We start from the raw sequence: 22,085 nt of genomic DNA, 5'->3' as shown, positions 1-22,085 counted from the left end.
ATGATCCAGGTCTAGTCATAGCACTGCAAGGCGAGGGCAATCAAAAAATTAGTATCTACTTCCTTCATGATCTGTAAGCCATGTGTCATTTGCAAGGAGTGTCCAGGATAGGTTTTTGTCCCCCCAATCATGAAATAATTTGCATAAATTCCGATAAGCACCTAAAGCAATACAGATTTTTCTGAAACAGTTTTCTCACTTTCTGTTCTTTATAATTAATTAACTGGCCCTGTCTTTCCTTCCTGTAAATTTAACAAGTTTCTAGATGACAGAACAGTCCTGACTGCTGGGGACCCTCTTCTTCAAGGTCTCATGGGATCACAGCAGGGTTTGGGTTGAGAGGGACCCAAAGCTCATCCAGTTCTCCCATCTCCAGGCCTTGTTAGCATCCATCTGTCCTGCCCCAGTCACCAACAGCAGGGATTGATTCCCAGATCCACTGCAGAGCAATTCCCAGTGCACCAGGAATCAGCACCAACCCAAACCCATCCAATCCAAAGCCATGTGCCCTGGCAGATTGGCTGGTGGGACACGGGTGTGTTTCAGAGCTTGGCTGGAGGGTTCAGCTGGTGAAGGGCAGCGACTGCAAACTTCTTGAGCAAGGCAACCCCTCTGCTGAAGAGTAAGAGATGAAGAAATGGAGTTCCCTGGTCAAAGGAATGGAATGTTCTGGATGAAAGGAGAGAAAAACCCTCAGCAAGTTTTCCCCTCTGTGTAAGAAAGACAAGGAGATGGAGAGGATCCAGCAGAGGCCACAGAGATGATGGAGGGCCTGGAGCATCTCTGATGAGGAGACACAGCTGAGCCTGGAGAAGGCTCAGAGGGGATCTCATCAATGCACATAAATATCTCCAAAGGGTGCCAGACTCTTTTTATGGTGCTCAGCAACAGGACAAGGAGCAACAGCCATAAACTAAAACTCAAGAACTTTCACCTCAACATGGAGAAGAGCTTCCCATGGAGGTGGCAGAACACAGGAACAGCTGCCCAGGGAAGGTGTGGAGTCTCCTCTGGACATTCCAAACCCACCTGGATGCATTCCCTTGTCTCCTGCTCCAGGTGACCCTTCCTTGGCAGGGGGGTTGCAGTGGGTGATCCCCAGAGGTCCCTTCCAACCCCAACCATTCTGTGAATCTCTTGAAGACTCTCAGATATTCTCAGCATTGTTCCTCTGCCCTGTCTCAGAACAGAGCATCCCCAGGATGGAACAGTCTTCAGACCAAAACAACTCCAGGAAAAGGCACAGCTTTAAAACTACTTTAGCTGACAGGGGGGAAAAGCAGCATCATCATATTTGTCCCTGCCAACCCCTTTCCAAGCGTGTGGGGTGATTCAACCCCACAACGCTTCTCAAGTATTTCCTTCTGTCTTGCTGGGTCTGGCAGCGTTTCTGCAGCTCACGGCAGACAATTCCCATCGGCAAACCCGGCCCGAGCCGCGGTGTCGCCGGCCCCGAGCGCGCTCAGGGCTGGGCTGTGGCTTCCCTCCAGTGGCACAAGCAGTCAGCTGCAGCTTCCTGGGACCGACCTGCCCAGGAGAGCAGGCACTGAGCTACCCACCAAAAAATGGCATTTTACTGCTCACTGCCCCCAGCCTCACTCCAAATATTCTTCTGTTCATTTCTACAACACAGCTGTATTTATATAACACTTTTCTGTCATTTCCCCCACTTATATTTGAGACATCCCGGACTTTATCTGCATTATTTATTCCTGCTTTGCTGCACTGAATAGATACATGACTAGAAGGTAATATTCATCCACAAAGTTAAACAAGACAGAATATGATAGCCCAGAGCTACCTCAATTCCTGCCAAAGCCTTTGTTAATTGTCAGTGAAGTACAAAAGTTTCCATTTCACGCCAGCAACTCTGAGATTTGAAGGAACACTGGGTTTGAATTATATAACCAGGAGAAATTGGAAACTTTGTTAAAATGCAGCTCACTTTTCAATTTTATTAAGAATAACATTTTATTACATAAAATTTTCCAAATTCCATTGATATGAAAACTACCTACACAGTACAACCTTTCCACTTGCTCCTACCAGGGCCATTAGGACTCAAGAGTCAATGTCTTTATAGCTGGTGGTTTTTGTTTTTTTTTTAATTCCTGTTTTTTTAATCTTACCAAATCAAATTTAGACAAAATGGTTTTATTTTATTTTTTACAGTCTAATTAACAGCAGCTACAGAAGATTTAAAATTGATACAATTTCTTAGGTTAACCACTTATATCCACTACTCACAGAGAGTGGAAATATTAAAGAATTTTTTTTAACCCATCTAACCTGATTAATTTAAAAGTTTTAAAACATTGAGATCCTTCTTTTTGGACAGCAAATCAGGTAACACAGGCACATGGAAATACCAGCACTGAGTGAAGAATAAAGCCTCCTTAGAAGCATATTCCAAAAAATCCCACCATGGATGATGGAATCAAGGCTTTGGGATGCACAACAGGTGAGGAGCAGCTTCTGCTCAGCATCCACCAGTGGAATTTGTCTGTGAAAAATGATCCTTTCAGTATCTTCTGCTATTGGAGACAATGGCTGCTGCCAAAGAGAGTGAATGTGAATCACCTCTTCCAGGAACACCAGTGGGGTAGGGATGGGTAGTCTGGCATCCTCAGCCAGCTCAGTTCCATTGTAGGAGCATTCCTGGGGTTTTTCCATGATCTGGTATTACCTGAAGGGGCCATAAAATGACAGCAGCCTCCAGGATATAAAATTTCAGCCTAAGAGTGGCCACAGGAGAATTGAGGGGATAAAATAAGTAAAAAATTAACTTTCTTAGTTCTAACAGAGGACAATAATAATTCTGCTTTGTCTCCTGCAGTGAGACCTTTCAGAATTGACCACCTTTGTTGGAAAATGCTCGGCTCATAATCCAGAGCCAAGGATCACAGGGATTTAAAGGAGCCTCCATCCTGCTCCTACTCAGCAAGAGCCAGAGCACAGCCACTGCCTTCTGCTGCCACCAAGGGCTTCCTGCCCTTTCTGGGGGTGCCATCAGGACCAGAAGAAAACTTGGGTTAATCGCTGCCTCTTCACATTACTGCGGCACTTGGGGCACTTCTTCACCACCTGTAGAAACCAACAGACAAAACACACAGGGAATGTATTTATTGGGGAGGAAATGCCACAAATGGAGGGAGTTTTGATGTGGGCAAATAGTGATAAGGGGCAATGGTTTTAAACTGAAACAGGGAAGCATTAGATTGAATTTTAGGAAGAAATTTGTACTCAGAGGGTGCTGAGAGGCCCTGGCACAGCTTTCCCAGAGGATCTGTGGCTGCCCCAGCCCTGGAAGTGTTCAGGGCCAGGTTGGATGGGGCTTGGGGCAGCCTGGTCTAAAGGAAGGTGTCCCTGCCCGTGGCAGATCAGCTTCAATGTCTCTTCCAACCCAAACCACTCTGATATTAAGTATCTCTACCACATTTTGGCCAACATGAACTACAAGCCACAGCAGCCACCAGTCAGTCCCTGAGATGGTATCTGCTGTTTGCAATCTTCCTGTTACCACACAGTCAATTATTTCCTTGGCAGTAATAAAAAGGAGAGGAGGCTTTGTGGCACCATGCAAAGTGGCACCAGAATTTACAGCACATGTCCCAGCTATGACACATCTGGGGGACTGAAATACAGGAACGAGGAAATGTGGAGCTGCAAGAGCTCTTGTGAAGTACAGCTGCACCTGTAGGTAAAATCCTGTCAACTGCCTGAGTTCCCTGAATTCCTGCTTCCTCTTGCACAGATGACAAGGAAATGTCTCCTTGACGTACCTGGACATGGATGACACACATGGTCATTGCAAAGAGTTTTGTAGGGGAACCAAGTAAATTTATTTCTTCATAGCACCCCACACCTTTCTCATTAGCAGCATGAGACATGAAGATGCATGAGGCATCATTTCTCCACTCAGGTTTCAGTTTGCTTCTTCACTAATCATCAATTTTAAAGTAATTTGACTTGCAGATGAATCCAAACTGTTCTTCTCATAGCTGGTCTGTTTATTTCAAAAGGGAGATAGCAAATTGGTTTTCTTTTAAAAAAAATTTTTTTGGGAGAAGATTGCCTGCTCAGGAGGCCTAAAAAGATGGTCAGCTATATCAGTGGCACTGCACAGCCTTCCCTGAAGTGTGGAAGTTCCTCATTAGAATCACAGGGTGGTTTGGGTTGGAAGGGACATTAAAGCTCATCCAGTTCCAAAGCCCTGCCATGGGCAGGGACACCTTCTACTCTACCAGGTTGGATGCCAAACCCTGTCCAGCCTGGCCTTGAACACTTCCAGGGATGGGGCAGCCACAGCTTCTCTGGGCACCCTGGGCCAGGGCCTCACAGGGAAGAATTTCTTGCCAATATCACATCTAACCTCTGGCAGTGGGGAGCCATTGCAAGAAAAGGTGCAGACTGCAGAGCAGGCTCAGGCAGTAGGATTTTGGCTCTGGTGACATGAACTGAAATATCAAAAACTGAAGGGGAGAGGAAAGGTCAGTTTATCTCCCAACAGCCGGTGCTTTACCAAAGGCAATTTTAAGTGTAACATTTAATTGTGAAATCTTTGATTATTTCCCCATATTACAGATAGTCCAAATGAAAATAACTCAGTCTTCTTGGAAGACCTGCATGAATAAATGCATTTAAACACCTGGAAACAGCAACAGAACCTCTGGAGGGGAAAACCACACAAGCACATCCTGGTCCAGTCTCTGTACGGCTTCCCCTTAACACACTGAATCACCCAACATGCTCCAGCACTAATCCCCCTAATCCCCCTCTGGCTGCAGGGAATTCCATCTGCTCTGCTCCTCCAAAAGCTTCTAAAAGCTTCCAAAATTATTCACCACCTCTCCCCAGCAGTGTTTTGCTAAAATAACAGATTGGACAAGATGACAATTTGCAAACCCTGTGTTGTGAATGATGCTCTGAGTCACTTCCTTGGTGGGACAATATGCACCAAAGGGCTTTTGAGCTGAAAAAACAGTGAGTAAGTTATTAGGAAAGAAAAACAGGAGTTCTAAACGCAGCCCTGTCAGAGTGACAAAGCCCAGTCCCATCTGATAAGAGTTAAGAGCTGGGACATGGTTGCTCATTTCCTGCTGGTAAAGGTATCCCTGTCCCAAACACATGGATGGGGTTGAGTGTCCAACCTCGCTGGGCATGAGTGGGGATGGATGTGGTGGGACATGGCTCCTCTGGGACTGCTTTCAGAGAAACACAGGATCATCTTCCTGTTTGCAATCCCATGTTTCCCTCCCAGCTGCATGACCAGCACACCTCTGCCTCATCACTGGAGAAGCATCTCTGCATCAGCACAAGTCACATCCTAAACTACAAGGGGAGAAGGGAGGTTTGGACAACAGGAGGAATTTCCCCATGGAAAGGGAAGTAAAGCACTGGAACAGGCTGCCCAGGGAAGTGGTGGAATCACCATCCCTGGAGTGTTCAAAAAACATGTGGCTATGGCACCTCAGGACGTGGTTTAAGGTGAACACACTGGTGGTGCTGGGTTGATGGTCTTTAAGGTCTCTTCCAACATAAATTATTCTATGACTGTATTTGATTTTTCATTAACCAAACAACACCTGAATCACATCATGAGCCACTTAACACTCCTAGTACACTGAGAACATTAATCACTACAGGTGTGTCTGTAAGTAAGATTAATCAGGTAAGTGTCAAATATCAAAATAATTAATAAGATTATTCAGTAAGTAGCAAATATGGAAATAATTATTAGCAAATGACCCATGACTCATTTCCTCAAACATGGAAATGGGATGCATGGGATATCTAAATAGAAGAGAAAGAACACTTCCAGTTGGAAGGGACCTATAGTGATCCTATAATCCAAGTGCCTGACCTATTTAAGGGTTGTACAGAAGTTATGGCACTGTAATGTTAAAGAGCATTGAGGCCTCTCTAGGAAGCCTCTTCCAGTGTTTGACCAACCTCTTGGTATTGAAATGTCTCCTGATATCCAGTCTGAACCTCACTGACAAAAGCTTTGGACAGCTCCCACGAATCCTGACATTAAATCCCAGGGAGAAGAGCTCAGCACCTCCCTATGTCCCCTCCTCAGGAGGGGCTTTGGACAAGGACCCAGAGTGACAGGACAAGGGGGAGAAGCCTTAAAAGAGAGCAGGGTTAGAGGGGATATTGGGAAGAAATTCTTCCCTGTGTGGGTGGTGAGGCCCTGGCCCAGGGTGCCCAGAGAAGCTGTGGCTGCCCCATCCCTGGAAGTGCCCAAGGCCAGGCTGGAGGGGGCTTTGGCCAGCCTGGGATAGTGACAGGGTCCCTGCTCATTGCAGGGGGTTGGAATGAGATGAGCTTTAATGTCCCTTCCAACCCAAACCACCCTGATCTTGTGCTTATTTTATATTCCTCTTGGACCAACTCTGTCTTGGCTGCTATATTTTATTTGGATGTCAGTCCAATGTTTTCTGTGCTCACCTTACAATTCAATGTCTTCCCGAGGAAAATATCTTTCTCTGGAACTTGGACTAACAGATTATTTTGTACTTGCTTATAGATTGACAAGCTGAAGAAGTTTCTTATCCTTCTGCACTGTTTTTGGATATTCCTGAGCTCCACTGATCAGCAGCTTTCTCATCACATATGAATGTTTAGAAACCCCTGAACTCTTGCATTATTCTGGTTTTGAAAGTCTTTTAACATCTGGCTGCTGAATTAAATGCTGGTAAGATGCTCCCAAACCCAGGCACCCTGGGACCAGCTATATCTTACCTAAAGAATTTCAATTTACTCAGCTGGGAAAACCAAGAGACTGGAGATCTTTGAGCAGGAATTCAGAATTACAGATTCACAGAATTGTTTGGTTGGGAAAGACCCAAAAGGTGACAGAGTCCAATGGTTGACCCAGCACTGCTGAGTTTATCTCTTAACTATGCCACTAAGTACCACATCTACACATCATAATCTCTCCAAGAATGGTGACTCAATCACTTTCCTGGGGAGCCTGTTCCTTGTTTGCCTCGTTCTCATAGCAGAGCTTTACAGCAGGATTTTGATGGGGAAAATTATGAAACTGAGAAAGAAAAAAAATTTAAAATAAACATTAAAATATTAAAAAAACAACAGTGTTTTTAAAGTTGACTCCACAGCTTATTGCCTTTGTAGTTTTAGACCAGAAAACATGTGGAGGCAGCTCGGAAAGATGCCAAAGTGTAAAATCCCCAGCTTAGGGCAGAGATCTGCCTCCAATCATATTGCAAACCATGGGAAACAATGGATCAAGTGGTAAATCTTCCATTGGCATTTGGGTGTTCTTCCTGGAAACAGAAGAATTCTGATTCCAGGTTTGTTCACATCATTCTCCTGAAAAGCACAAAATTCCCCAGCAGTTTTGGATAAACCAAACCAATAAAAAGGAAAACCTTTAAGAACTGCTTCCAGCACGTTTTGCAGCAAGTGAGGTCACAAAATGGGCATTTAAAAGGCACATCATCCTCAGATTTGCAGTTAGAGCAGTGGAATCTTCCTAGAACAGAGGGGAGGGTGAGGAGAGAGAAAAAGAGGGAGGAAATGACTAAATTCCTGTAATCACCTGCGAAATTCTCATGTATCCACACTTCCAGTGCAGTCCAGAAAACAATGACCATGAGTGTAATGAACTACCTCAACAGTGCCCAGCCACATTATTTCTTTCAAGTGACCTCACAGTCTCTTGATGCTTCAGGTCCCAGTAGGAACTCGGGTTACATCCTTCCTTTACAAGGAAGTTGTCGAGAAAAAAATCCCTAAAGTTCTCAGGAAACTACTAAAGCATTGTGATGAAGACAATGAAGAACTTTGAGAGCACATGCAATGCACAGAAAGTACAGATTCTCCTCAGCAAACCACATCAATCACACTGCACCTGAGCAAACACAGGCAGGAATCAGTGGTTTCATACACCATCAGTTTCATTTCTGTAATTTATCTTTATTCCCAAGAACCAGAAAATTACATCCCAACTCTCTCCTGTACCTACCACACTCTGGTTCCATCTCTAGGGGAAAGATGGGCACAACTCCAGAGTCTGTGGGTGCTCTCACATTATTGGTTTCTTTGGACACTTCAGTCTTTGGCAACTCGAGTTCACTTTTCTGGCTGAAGCAGAAGGAGGAAATCTTACTCTGAATTTTTTCTGGTGCCCCACTCTTAGAAGGGGCTGCGTCTGGGGAGAAAAAGAGAAAACCGGTGTATGAACCTGTATGAACCTATCATACAAAACAAAGTCAGCAGTAAATTCATACAGTTGTCATTGTATAAGAAGAAAAACTAATTTAAAGAACTGGGTTTTTATGCCATAGTGCTTGGCAACAGATGTTTTTGATAGATACTAATACATTCAATATTGATGAAAGAGACCCTTTATATTGAAATAGTTCCATGGCATTTCTTCCTACAGAATGGGCCTTGATCCACTCCTGCTCCCATCCCACTTAGACATAAAAATTCTGCCATCACCCTTAACACACTTCACAGTTTAAACATGGCAGAACTATAACTAATTTCTTTCTTATTTCCTTGCACTTCTCCATCTCATGTTACCTTTTATCTTACTCCTGTTTGACTGTGTTTTTTTTAACCCAAAGTAGAGATAACCAATGATTCTCCTTGACAGGCCTCAGGCAGGAGGCCCTAGCCCAGGAGAGGGACTTTTCACAGGGGTGGGGAGTGATAGGACAAAGGCAAATGGCCTTAAACTAAAGGAGAGCAGGTTTAGATTAGAGATTAGGGGGAAATTCTTCCCTGTGAGGGTGGTGAGGCCTTGGCACAGAGTGCCCAAAGAAGCTGTGGCTGCTCCATTCCTGGAAATGTTCAAGGCCAGGTTGGACAGGGCTCAGAGCAACCTGGTCTATGTAAGGTGTCCCTGCCCATGGCAGGGGGTGGAACTGGATGAGGTTTAAGGTCTCTTCCAACTCAAGCCAGCCTATGATTCTATGATTGTGAGGCTGTTGAGCCCTACCCATCATAATAATAAGTGAGATTCTAAACTTGTGACAACTGTTCATTCCCTACCTTGTATGTGGCTGATTCCTTTTGTGCAGCTCTCCATGCTCTGGGGTTTCCCTTCACTTTGCTCCAGCTGGTGCAGTTGCTTCTCTCCATCACCACAGACCATTCCAGTCAAACCCTTGCACAGCTCTCTGAACTGCTCTTTGTGGTGAGGACGCACAAACATGTAAAACCCTGGCCAAAAGAAAATGCAGTCAAGTGCATAGGAAAATACAGTCAAATGCATAAGAAAATCAGTGCCTGACCATGGAAAACTCGTTGCTTTGGAGGGGAGAAATTCTTTGGAAGCTGAATAATATCAGTCAGATTCCTCAGAGTATATTCAGCTTGGTGAAACACTTGATGCTTTTGTGATTTTTATAATTACGGGGCTTTCCTTGCCAGAAGGCAGATGAGTATTTAGTATTGAAAATAATCCCAATTTGTATTGAAATTCTTCCACTCTCTACAGCTCAGAATAAACACACACCCCAGCACTTCACCTGAGAAGTGATCTAAGAACACAATATCCAGAGACCCTCAGGAAGGAAATTTCTTGTTACTGTTTGGTTGACAAGGATTCACAACACACATACAGAAATTCTTGTTTGGTTGACAAGGATTCACAACACACGTACAGAAATTCTAAAAAACCCCGATTATGACTTACTGCCAAGCACAGACAATTCCACCTCAAGGTCTTCTGAGGTCAAAACATTTGCTCAGCAGAGACAGTGACTGTGAAAGAGTGCTCAGGGGGAGGTTATGACTCACACAGCTCATTTTCTCCCACTCTCCACTTTGCCAAGACTAATCTAACTTAACAATTACTTAACACACCAGGATAAGGGTATTCTCTCACAACTTGCAGACTACAGTACCTATTCAAGGCCAGCGGAATATTTATTGTTATCTGCTAAAGACAACAAACAAAATTGCATCAGCATTTCCCAGGATAAAACGAATGCATCATTTCCAGTGAAGAGTCACCTCAGAGAGGTGGGAGAAGGTGGAACTGAGGTGTCACATCACACAAAATATCACCATTCAGGCAGTCAGGATCAGCATATAATGCCTCTTCTTCTTTCAAACAATTAAGTCCAATTTCAAATTTGAAAAACCTGTAGCTCCCTAAACTCTTCCATCACTAAACCCATGAAAGGAAAATAAAACAAAACAAACCACTTCCAACAAAATAAATTATATCACAGCTCCAGAAATATTTTCAGCTGAAGCTCTGTAGAAGAATAGTAAATCAAAAGCCTAACTGCTTATCCTGAAACCTGGAAGTGATCTAAGAACTTAGCACCAGTACAGCAATCACTGGTCATGGGAATAAAATTGGGTCAGTTCAATAGTCAGCACTGCCCTTTCTAAACAGCAGTTGTAGTAATTGAGGAGAAAAAACAGGTGGGACGAAGGTTAGGACTGGAATTACTGAGATGTTGTGTAATGTTTTTAATGGACAATTTCTACCAGAGCAGACAGAGATAACATTTCAGAACCTTTTCATGTTTTGCTGTCTGAATGGCATTCACTGAACCCACTGTTCCAGCTGCTCTGCTGATCTGGGTAGCTAAACTAAAAGGTGAGACCTCACATGAGACCACAGCACCCACACTTTCCTTTCAAATAAATAAGAATGATTTTTAGAAAAACCCCTTACTTTGTAGGAGATGAAAGTCCTGTGGCCTCTCGGTGGTGAGGGCTGCTATCACTGACACCATGGCATCGTAATTATCCGTCTTCTTGTAAGCCAGCAGAGCCTCATAGAACTGGCTGTAGCTGCTTTTATCCAAAGCCCTCTGCACATCACTGAGATAGGCAGTCCTGAGGGCCTGGTGATGCTCTCTCCTGGAGCCTGGAGCCTTTTCAGCCTCTTTCCTTGGAGCTGCACTGGCATTCTGCCCTGGGAGACAAAGAACGCGTGAGCAGGGCTTGAGGAACAAACAGGTCACTCCATTATATCCACTTCTCACATTTGGAGGGAATTCCTGAACTATTTCAAAGTGGTGAAACCAACCCCACCTGCCCAGCATGGCCAGACCTGCTTCTGGAAATGGCAGCAGAACAAATTTATTCTGGGGATCACTTTTAGCATCTTCTGGAGCTCCTTGATAGTTTTAAATGGAGAAATGTGTCAGAAGGTCACGAGGGAATGAGGGTAAACAGATGGGTAAACCAACTCTGCTGGCCTGAAATAGGTAACTTTAAAGTTCAGATTTCTCACCCCTTAATAATAAGAGCAGACAAGGAGTGGGGTGTGTGTTTCCTAACAGGAAAATGATGTCAAAAAATACTATCTGACCTGAAACAGCACTCAAGAGAGCACAAGAGTCATGCAGGAGGTCTGCAAAAGATAGAAGCAGCTCGGAACATTCTGCTAAATGCCAAGTGAATTTTATTTACAATATTATTCTCTGATTTCTGCTATGTTTCAGAGAAAAATATTTTGGTTTGCATATCACAGGCATGCAAATATGGATGAGGGATATGATAAGAAATTTATTTAAATTAACCTCCCACATAGCTTGGTATCTGGATCTTTAAAAGTCCTTTATTTGATAATAATGATAAGTAGGTTTCAAAACACAGGCTTCATTCAATTTGGTGGAAGTGAAAAAATTGGGTGTGCACTTTATAAGCAGTATTTATTGCATATCCTAGAGCTTTCTTATATTTCCACAGAGGCATTCTCTTCTCAAGGAGGCATAGAAATAACACATCCATTTACTCCTATTATTTTCTCAGTTACTTTTTGTGGAAACAAGTTTCTGTGAAACCATTCTAATGATTTCAGGACAAGATAATTACTAAAGATTCTGCTTTATTCAAATATCCTCAAAATAGAAAAGAAAATGGAAAAACAAATAAAAAGAAATAGTATAGCTTAACGTATTAGAAGTATTTAAAGCCTTCCAGGAAACTGGCTTGTTTTTTTAAATAAAGGATTAGCATTTGACTATTCTTTGTCCTCTAAAGAAAGACTTCTAAGCTGTCCAATGATCCTACTCATTTCCTTGTGAGAAACACAAAAAATTCCCAGCTGTTCTCAGGAAAACCCATAATTAAATAAATGAGCCCATGAGCTTGAAGGTAAATACTGGATAGAGTGAGATTAGAGGGATGCACACAGAGATTACACTTAGTACTCTCTGTTTCTGCAGAAAAAGCCAGGCTGTCCATAGAGGGAGTGTACACATTACACCAAGAACAAAATGAAACAGTTTCTACATACCTGAATTCATACTGATGTAATCTTAACTCACACTCCTTAAATGGCTCCCTTTCATGGACCCTGGACAAACAGGAAGCCCAGCAGACCTGTGCTCAACCTCCACTTTTCCCAGCTCAGCCTCTAGTCCAAGTATCTGGATTCAGCTGGTTTCTTTCACATGCAACTTGATTTATTTTATTGACTATTGTGTTTTGTCTTGCACAATCCTTACTGAAAATTCTGAATTATCACCCTTCCCACCTACAGAGGGGGAGCCACTGTGCTAGGCAAGCATTAAGAACACTGGTTTGCCCCAGGAGAACTTCCAGTCAGTGATGAAATAAAACACAATAGACTGGTTTTTATTAAACATGGGAGGATACCTGCACTATTGAGTCCTGTTGTCAAGTGGGATCCTCCTTGGTTCAGGTGGAGCCTAGGGTTCAGCTGAGCACATGAGGCCTCAGAGAATGTACTTTTCTGCTGGCTCTGTTTTTCTTCTGTTAAACAAAACCAGTCCATTAACAGTGAATTTAGGGAAGAAGGAACATGGAATGGTGCATTTCAATGTATGCCATCCCGTGCTGAAAACATCTGAGCAACCCACAGAAGCTGTGGCTGCCCCATCCCTGGAAGTGTCCAAGGCCAGGCTGGATGGGGCTTGGAGCAACCTGGGATAGTGGAAGGTGTCCCTGCCCATGGCAGGGGGTGAAACTGGATGAGTTTTAAAGTCCCTTTCAACCCAAACCAGTCTGGGATTCCACACAGATTTATTTCTCTGATGATGAGCTAACACCCCACTTTTTCAGAACTTTACTGCTCCAGGATTTCATAGATTTGACAAATTCTGTAAGGACACAATCATCCTCTATTCACAATTCTGCTGGCACTATGTGGGCAGCAAAGAAGACACACACAAGGTCATTTAATATTTAATTCCCCAGAGTAAATGATTTAAGCAGATCAGTAAAATCCCCTTTTGAAACAAAATGACATCGTTATCAACTCTGCAGTAACCAATGCTCAGGCATCTGCACAGCTCAAGGGAAGGCAAGAGGATCATGGAGAGCAGAAACTTAGCTCAGCATTGATTAAATTGAACTTCCTTGCATTTCTACATCTCACATCCTGCTCTATGACTGGGTGAACAAGGACATTTGTCCTTCAAATGCTACAACTGAACCAAGCTCTCACCCATTCTCTTGGCCAGGATCTCCCTCTCCTCCCGTGGGAGGCTGTGCTCAGGTTTGTAGCCACAGCCCAATCCAGTCAGATTGCAGCACGCTTCATCAAACTGCTTTTTATGCTGGGGTCGAACAAACTGGTAAAAATCTTGCATCAGAGAGAGGGAAAAGGGGGGGGGGGAAAGAAAGAAAGGAAAAAAAAAATCAATCCATAACAGGCAATAAACGCTACCGAAAGCTACAAGAGCGGAACTTCAAGGTTAGATAAAAAGGTGCAACTAAATAAATTAAAATCTAAATTCTTTCATCTAATATTTATACAATAAGCACACTTACAAATTACACAAAGTCAGCTATTGTGTAAACGTTGAGCAATATTATCACCAGGAGGTAAAACCTCATTTTTTCAAGGTAAATATGAAGTAACTCACCTCTCAGTGAAACAGCCCTTGAGGTGCCTCAGAAACCATGAGATCCAAGTAACTGCTAGGCTGATACTTCAAATAACTGATGAACTGTTAACTTAACACCTCATGTTACTTACTCCCCACAAAATGCTGGCCAACCAGAACCCTAAACATTAAAACAACTTTAGGTTTCAGGTGCCTGACAGTTTTCAAAACTAGATTTAGACCTTGATTTGATGATCAAATATTTTCTTACTTATGTAGATCATAGGGAATTGGGAAACCAAGTGACTGAGCTTCCCATTCTTTAACCTTAGAATTTCCCTGAAACTATAAATAAATGCATAACTATGAAAATTACACAGAAACTACTGTTAAACCGGAAGAAATCTTGGTGGGAATTTGGTTCCTATCAGTACAGTTGTTAAAAGGCAATATAAAACCTGCCAGTGCAGTAAGTATCCACGTTTGCCCAGATCCTTTGTTTTATACTCACAATTATCTAAACAGAAAATTTCTCTCTATATTCTATTTACTGCTTTAGCACAGAACTCTTATGAAAGCATCTCTCCAACTCACACAATCACACTTTTGATCTCCAAAGTACCAGGAATAAGTCACTGTACTTTTAGATAAGGCTTAAAATAACACAAACTTCCACAGAATATGATTTTCTTCAAGTCAAGATAGGAGCTAACACATGATGATCAGGTTGATGAAAATCTTCTGTTTTATCTGGGAATATAAAGTGATGAAACATCTTAATTAAGTTGTACTTCACATCTAAAACATTTCTGAAGTACTCAAGCCTGTTTAAAAGATGAAAGTCACATCTACAAATACACCAGGGATGCACAAACATTCTGAAAGTACCTCGCAGCAAGACGTGCTTTTTTTCATCCTCTACAAAGAGGGAGCTCATCTGGGACAGCATGGCGTGGAAGTCATCTGTCTTCTTGTACTGCTGCAGAGCCTTGGAGAAGAGCTCATAGTTCTGCTGGCTCAGGGTGTCCTTCACTGTGGCAATGTAAAACGTGGCCCGCGCCTTCTTGGGCTCCGCCGGCTCCGTTCTGCGCTCCTGCTGCAAGGCAAGAAACGCCCCTCATTAGTCAAAAGCAGCACATGAGGGGTTAATTTCAGGTGGAGCAATTTAGTTTACAATGCCAACAGCACACAGGATAATGAAAGGAATCACAGAACAGCTGTGGTTGGAAAAGTCCTCTAAAGTCATCCAGTCCAATGGCCCAGCGAGCGGCATCACTCTCTCCACTAAAGCATGGATGTTTCCACCTAACGGGCTGTAGTTGTGGCAGTCACCCCCATAATTCATCTTGACAACTGCCAAAACAGATAACTTCAAGAAAAATTCCTAGAGAAGGCAGCCAAGTATCATTGCACAATTCTATTCTTAGGAGAAGGGTTAACAAAATGACATCTATGCCAAAGCTGGAGGCTGAGCTGACTCATCATGACATCAGATAGCAACAAACTCCAAACACAACCTTTTGCATGAACCTGTTCTCTTCCTTCTATCTTCTCGTGCATATTATTGGCTTTGGGATCAGTTTCGTTAGCCAGGTGCTTGGCAGATTGTCAGACAGGGAATATCCAGTCAGGACAGCACCTTGGACAACTACTGGCACTCACATCACCCAGGGAATTCTCCTGAATTTATTGTGACTTAAGCAATTAGCTGCATAATGAGTTAACTGGGTTTGGAGACAGGACAAAACATTAATGCACAGCTGCAGAGCTAACGCACAACCATGATCCACCTCATGGGGGTAATATGTGATCCCTTCCCCCAAACTGGTCATTACAACCATTCGAGGCTCTACCACAGCAGCTGGACTTGCTGTTCATTGTAGGTCCCTGCCAACTGAACTATTCCATTTTTATCAAAAAGAGTGAAACCACCCACCACCCCGGTCAAATTGTTCACAAAGCAATCAGTGTCAGAAAACAATTCTTTTCACCTACCACCCTACGTGGACCTTGATTTGGTCTGGGATGTCCTGATTTGGGAAAGAGCACAACAAATAGCTTTCAGATGTGCACAGATAAATATTTACAATTTGGAGAAAAAACACTTGTTCTAGCATCACTTATCTGTCTGCCTGGAAATTTCCAATTCAAATTAAAGCAATCTATAAAGCAAAGGGATGGCACAGACAACAGGGAAACACATACTGTATTGCTGACTAGCTTTATTTTCTTCCTTCCTCCTTTCTGTTCATCTGTTAATCTCTTCTCATACTGAAGGGAAAGCGTGGACAGACGATGTGCCTGTGAAGATTAAAAGAAAGTAAGTAAGGTACAAAAAATGCTTTTCAGAGTTGTTGCCCATTTAATTTAGGTATTTCCTGCAGTAAAACCTGGTAACCCAGTTTGTGATACCATTCAAGGAAGTGAAACAAGTCAACCTAAATTATTTTAACAGAGCCTGGGCACATACCTGTTTCTAGAGGGTAAAAATTTACTGGACAACTCACAGAGACCAAACTATAAGAAATGAAAGACAAAGTTGGTCTTGAGGGTGCAAATTCCTGGCTAAGAAAAGCTGGACTCATAGCAGACTGTTCCAGGGCAGCCTGAGAGTGTACACAGACTGTGTGTAACCAGTGGGTCACACTCCCTTTCACTTTCCTGCCTGGAATTCTCTTTACATAAAGGAGTGAAGAATTGGAATATAAGCAGCAAGTAAAATATTTATGATACATACAGTAAATCAGAAAAATTATCAAAACCATCTTCTTAGTCCTGTGCTGTGTACAGGCAGCGCATTGAAAAGCATGATTCAGCAGAAAAAAGGATTCCTAGACATGAGTATAACTCACAAAGAAATCTGACTACGGGGAACTGTTATTACTTGAAGAGATTGAGAAATTATTACTTGTATTGTGAATTTTTGAGATGGCAAAGCAAATTCTTTCAGAATGAGAGCAGTTAAACTTTCATTATTTAGGGATCAAGAGTGCAGTGTAATTTTGATTAAAGGAAAAATGATAACACAGATACTATGCTGAATGGTGAAGACAGGAAATGACACCAACCCCATCCTCAGTCCAAATCCAATGCTCAGTGCTGGACTCAGAGTGAAAGCTGGCTGCCTGAGAGCCACTGCCTGTCTCAGAACTACACTCACCAGACTGCTGGGATCAGGTCATCAATTTGGAAGCAGCACAGGGTGACCCCAGAGCTCTCCATGAGCCTCAGACAAGCAGCCATGCCAAATACACAAATAGGCCAAATACACAAATAGGAAGTGGACCTGAGCAACTGTCAAGCTATTGGGCTTATCAGCTTACTTAACTCCAGGAAATGCTGAGCTCTGCCAAAAGCACTGCAGCTGTGTTAAGAATATTCTGCACCTGAGTTACCAAAGTCCCTGGAAATGTGCCAGGCTTTCCAAAGAATAGGTTTTGGTGTCAATGCCATGGCCATTGGGTGACAGAGCCCATTTCCCGCTTGGTTGCACACAAGTTAAATATTTGCTGCCCTTTGTACATTCCCTCTGTTCTGTACGTGTCTCCATCCATGTCCTTGCCTTGGGCCTACTCAGATATCCCCCAGACACTCCTACATTTACACATTTTACCTCAGGCATTCTTCCCCTGAGCAAAGTACTTAAGAATGCTGCAATAGGCATTGCTAAATGGGTCTGCAAGCCAACAGTAAAAATCCTCCAGCCAAGTAAAGGCAGTCACCTCTCCAATGACTGCAAACAGGGATTTTGGGAAAGCAAGAACACATCTTAATCACTGATGTATCAAAAATAGCAATCCAAGAGGAAAGACAATTAACAGCACAGAAGCAGCTTTGTTGATCTTGTGATAGAAGATTTTTGATTCAGATAAAATACTCCACAAGTCAGAACATTCTTTCGCTGGGGCAAATCAAAGATTTTCATCTGTAAATGCAATTTCTAAACCCTCTCCCACTCTTTTTTGAATATCTGGTCTCATACCAAGTGTTGACACAGAGTCCACCCAGGACAAGTTGTGTATTTACAAATCCCTTCTCTGAGAGCTCCTTGCTCCTCAGAAAGTGTGGTTAACTTCCAGGAATCTCTGGTCAGCAGCCTTGGAGCACAGAACAAGCACATACTTGTCGATCATCTACTTGAAAGTGGCAAGGAAACCCTTTGATTAATTTAGTTATGCGAACCTGCAGTTACTGGTGCTGATTACAGTGAGCTTTTCTCAACAGAGGATTGAGCTGGTTCTCTGGATGCCAAAACCATTTTGCTTTAGAGCTTGTAATTTTTACTTATAAGGAAGAATTTTGCCATTACCTTTTCCTCTCCTTGCAAATCAGTTTCCTCCTCTGCATCTTCACTGCTCTTCTCACTGCGCTCCAAGGCATCCAAGAGCCCAACACATTTTCTTCGGGGTGAGACAAACTCTTGTTCATATTCCACACACAAGCTGGGTGCTCCATCTCCATTTACTGCCATCATAACACAACACAGGAGACAAATTCACACTCCACATTCTCTCCGACATTTTCTTTAATTTAGTGATATCTTCCCATCTTACAAAGCAACACACAAATATGTGTTGATGAATTAAATAATCTTCTACCTCTTGCAAAATTACATTATACAATTTAGTAAGAAGACTGCTTTTATACATCACTTCCAAGATTGCTGAAGCATTTGTTACCACAACCTGGCAGTCTGCTCTCAAACTTTTCCTCAAGTCACTTAACCCCAAAATGGCTTAGGATCAATGGGAAAATGTAGTAAACCCCATAAGTTTGGGAAAAGCACCATGGAGAATCTGAACAATAGGAATGCTGAAACAGCAAAAGAAAATTCCTGTTTCCCTGTCCTCCGCCCTTAACCTATCTCTGTAACCCTATAAGACAATGTCATGTTAACCCCTTACCATTGGTCAAGCTTGGATCCTTTCCAACCCTATAAAAGAAGCATACTGTACCCCATTAGGGGAGAAAGAAGAAGAGCAGAGACCCTTCACGGACCTCCCCAAATAAAGCCATCTCTGTGGAACAGCCTGCGCCTTCTCCTTCTCCCCTCTCTCTGCAGCAGCCTCAAGCCCAGGGCACCACTACCAAGCAAGCAGAGCTGAAATCTTGAGAGCTTGCAATCACTATAGAGCTGATAATCACCATGCTTGCTAGATGGTAGCCCTGCGGTCTTGGCATGAGCGAGCTTCGGGCACCCTACCCAGTCCCTACCCAGGACTGAGCTCCTGAGCCCTATTGCTCTGCTTTATGATAAGGCCAATCAGAGGCTTTATTAGGAAAAAGTCTTACTGCAGCAGCTGTGTTCAATTTTAGATTTATGGATTTTCCCAAAACTGAGTTCCAGAATTTTTAAGAGATTTTGGTACAAACCATGATTTATTACTTTTAAACAGAGCAAGTTTTTTAAAGCCTACAATTCTTATAGTATCAATACCCATAAGACATAGTCACCAAGGTCCCAAATTACATATTCTCACTAATCAGAATCCAGGTTTCAAATATAAGAATTTTGTCAAATTAGTATCAGCTAGATATTTCTGTAAGGCATTACCTTCAAAACGTATTTCCACTACTTTGTGGAATCACTCCAGCAGTCAGTTACTGAGGAAAGTCACTATCTTGATAAGAATGGGAATATATTATGATCAGTATGACTACACCGGAGTTTGACGTTACAGCTGATGCAATGCAACTGAAAATCTCTATTAAACAGGAAATGCAGTTTCCTCCCTTCACCTCCACTCATACATTCCAGCCCATTCTGTGAGATGGATCTGGCAGTCAAGTGTATGAAAGGTAAATAAACTGGTTCAGCAAAGCTCAGCTGCTCACTCTGCAACTGCACAAAAGATGGACTCAAATCAGTAAAGGAGCAAAAAGTGCACAGTTGGAAACTGAGAGGGGGAAAAAAGTGGTGGCCAAAGTAATCCCTTTTAACAATAACCAGCAATTACACTGGCTGTTACCGGGCTTTTTAAAGCCTTACTTATCTGTAACAACTGGCTTAAAGGCAATGTGAATTCACCCTCACTCATAACTGATTAGGAACCACAGCTTTAAACAAACTTCACTGCTCTATTCCAAACCAGCAAGCAGTCTAGAGCGCTGAAAGAATATCTGACATGAAAAATGCTTTATTGTTTAGCTTTATTCTTTAGCATTCTACCCACAAAATTTTAAATATTGCTTTGTTCCCATGTTCTTTTTGTTTTCTTAGATTACTGAGTAAGAGTCATCTATACAACAGGATGGAATAAGGACATATGGAAGCCAGTGCTAGGCAGAAAGAGACTTCCAGGTCTTATTTTCCAAATTATCTGTGATACTCTACCAAAAACTCCTCCTTCTCTGTGGGACAATTTTGCCAGCCCCATCTGCCTCTTTTCTCTGCAATTTTCTTTTCAATTGCAACTGGTTTCCTCCATTTTCTAATGCTTAACTGTGTCCCTTCTGACCAGATTTTTACATCAGTCTCCTTGAGCTCTCCTTGCTTTCTCTCCCATTTCAGTTTCTAGCCTCTTGATCCTCCTTGTCATGGTTCAGCTTAAAACAGAAAGGTGCATCTGTGAGGACCCAAACATTACCTTTCCTTTTCCTCTTCAAACTTGGAACATGATCATCCAGGTTTTTAGCTTTTTGCAAGGAGAGGACCTGCTCAGATGAAGTAGATGGTGCTGCATTGCTTTCACTTAGGGAACCAGCATGTCCAGGAGGGCACTGAGGCAGGGGTGGGGGCATCTGCAAGCAGTTTACAAAGTGTTACAACAGGCAAAGGCCACTTTTCCACTCCATCTGTGACTAAAAATCTCAGCAACAATCCAAAGACATCTTCTTTTCCCCAAATAACCTTTGGCAGAAAGACTGTTACACACTCTGGGTTTATGGGCTTTTGATAAAAAGGATCAAACAGCTCCCCAGTGACACAGCTGAAGTGCAGTAAGTGCACTCTAAGTGACCTGGTAGCAGAAAAAGGATCAGGACCTGCTAAAGAAAATCAGTTCCTAATGCTATGCCTGCAAAAACAGCTCCTTCTGACAAAGCACATCGGGTTGTGTTTTTGATTTACCATGAAACTGTCACTCATAATCAGAAAAGATCATCAAGTCTTACAGCATCATTCATATGAAACTAATCAGCCTGAACAACTAATTTAGCCTTGTAGTTGGCTAAAGCATCTTCCAGGAAGCTGTTCAAGTCTGTAAATGAAATTTTTAAGTGCTTATTTTAATCTTAACCTCTGTTTTGGAAGCAAAGAATTTCCCATTCTGGCTTCCAGCCCATTCCTTGCTATGATTTTCTCCAGTGAATTAGGAAGCCTTTTTACAATATTACTTTTTTAATCAAGGAACTATTACAGACAACATCAGCTTCCTAATGCTAATGGAGAAGCTATTTTAGTAAAGATGACCCAGTGTTGAACTGCAATAACAACTGATGATTTGTATTACTCTTTATTACTAGTCAGCTTCAATTTAAATTTTGGGGTATGATTCTTCCACACACATAACCTCTCCCTGAGACAGAAAGCCTCTGGATGCCAATATCAGTTCCAGGATTTGCATACCAGCCAATAAATACATGTTTATTTAGGAGGAGCTGGAAGAGGAAGTTATTTCGGTGATGTAACCTAATGAGTTGCCCAGCATAAGAACAACATCCTGTCCCAGATCACTCATGAGAAAGATGAGACATACCTCCTTCCAGTAAATCTTCCAGTGTTTAGAAGTGACAAGTGACCCCATGTTGGGCAGGCTCGTGAGGAGCAGAGAGCTGGATTCAGTGATCCTTAAGCATCCCTTCCAATTTGAGACCATCTGTGATTCTCTCACATCTCCCACCTAGCTTAGCATTCCCAGTTTCCAACACTATTCAGGAAAGTGGTTGTTCATTTTGGGGGTTTTTGAAAAGACACTTACCCTTTCTTGAGCAACACGAAAGAAGACGGAGACACTTCTGACTGCGTGCCCGAAGTTGTCAAAAACGTTCACGTAGGGTCGGACCCACGAGGGCAGTTTGCCCCTGACATCACAAGTTGTGAACCTGGGCAGGATGGGAAAACCTGAGAATTATTTGCCAGGTTGGGCTAAATTAATTAAAAGAACCCTAGATCACTATCTGTCTTAGGTTGCAATGCAAGATGAGGCCGGGTTGTGTATTCTATTGCCACCTGTTAGAATTAAGTGGGACAGTTATCTTGTGTTAAAGCCATGTGGAGCAGTTTTCTTTTATCTCTTCCACCCAGCCTCCCTCCAGGGAGATATCTTTTGTTAATGGGCCATTGAGTCT

General features: G+C 42.7%; 1 protein-coding gene across 1 annotated transcript in view; it reads right to left on the bottom strand.

The window, feature by feature from the left end:
- Positions 1 to 2,457: 2,457 nt before the first annotated feature.
- Positions 2,458 to 22,085, bottom strand: part of RTEL1 (regulator of telomere elongation helicase 1) — a 43,915-nt gene continuing 24,287 nt past the window's right edge. The window contains exons 24-35 of the mRNA XM_066561446.1: positions 21,716 to 21,839; positions 20,384 to 20,537; positions 18,106 to 18,260; positions 16,002 to 16,097; positions 14,685 to 14,892; positions 13,415 to 13,552; positions 12,604 to 12,720; positions 10,670 to 10,912; positions 9,028 to 9,198; positions 7,994 to 8,179; positions 7,398 to 7,501; positions 2,458 to 3,084 (exon numbers count right to left, since the gene is read on the bottom strand). Coding sequence (XP_066417543.1) covers positions 3,010 to 3,084; positions 7,398 to 7,501; positions 7,994 to 8,179; positions 9,028 to 9,198; positions 10,670 to 10,912; positions 12,604 to 12,720; positions 13,415 to 13,552; positions 14,685 to 14,892; positions 16,002 to 16,097; positions 18,106 to 18,260; positions 20,384 to 20,537; positions 21,716 to 21,839 — 1,771 coding nt within the window. The 3' untranslated portion in view covers positions 2,458 to 3,009. The remainder of the gene's footprint in view (positions 3,085 to 7,397; positions 7,502 to 7,993; positions 8,180 to 9,027; positions 9,199 to 10,669; positions 10,913 to 12,603; positions 12,721 to 13,414; positions 13,553 to 14,684; positions 14,893 to 16,001; positions 16,098 to 18,105; positions 18,261 to 20,383; positions 20,538 to 21,715; positions 21,840 to 22,085) is intronic.

The sequence above is a fragment of the Molothrus aeneus genome, chromosome 17 (assembly GCF_037042795.1).
Source record: "Molothrus aeneus isolate 106 chromosome 17, BPBGC_Maene_1.0, whole genome shotgun sequence".
NCBI lineage: Eukaryota > Metazoa > Chordata > Aves > Passeriformes > Icteridae > Molothrus > Molothrus aeneus.
Note: the sequence above shows the minus strand (reverse complement) of the source record. Positions and strands in the feature narration are given on the sequence as shown.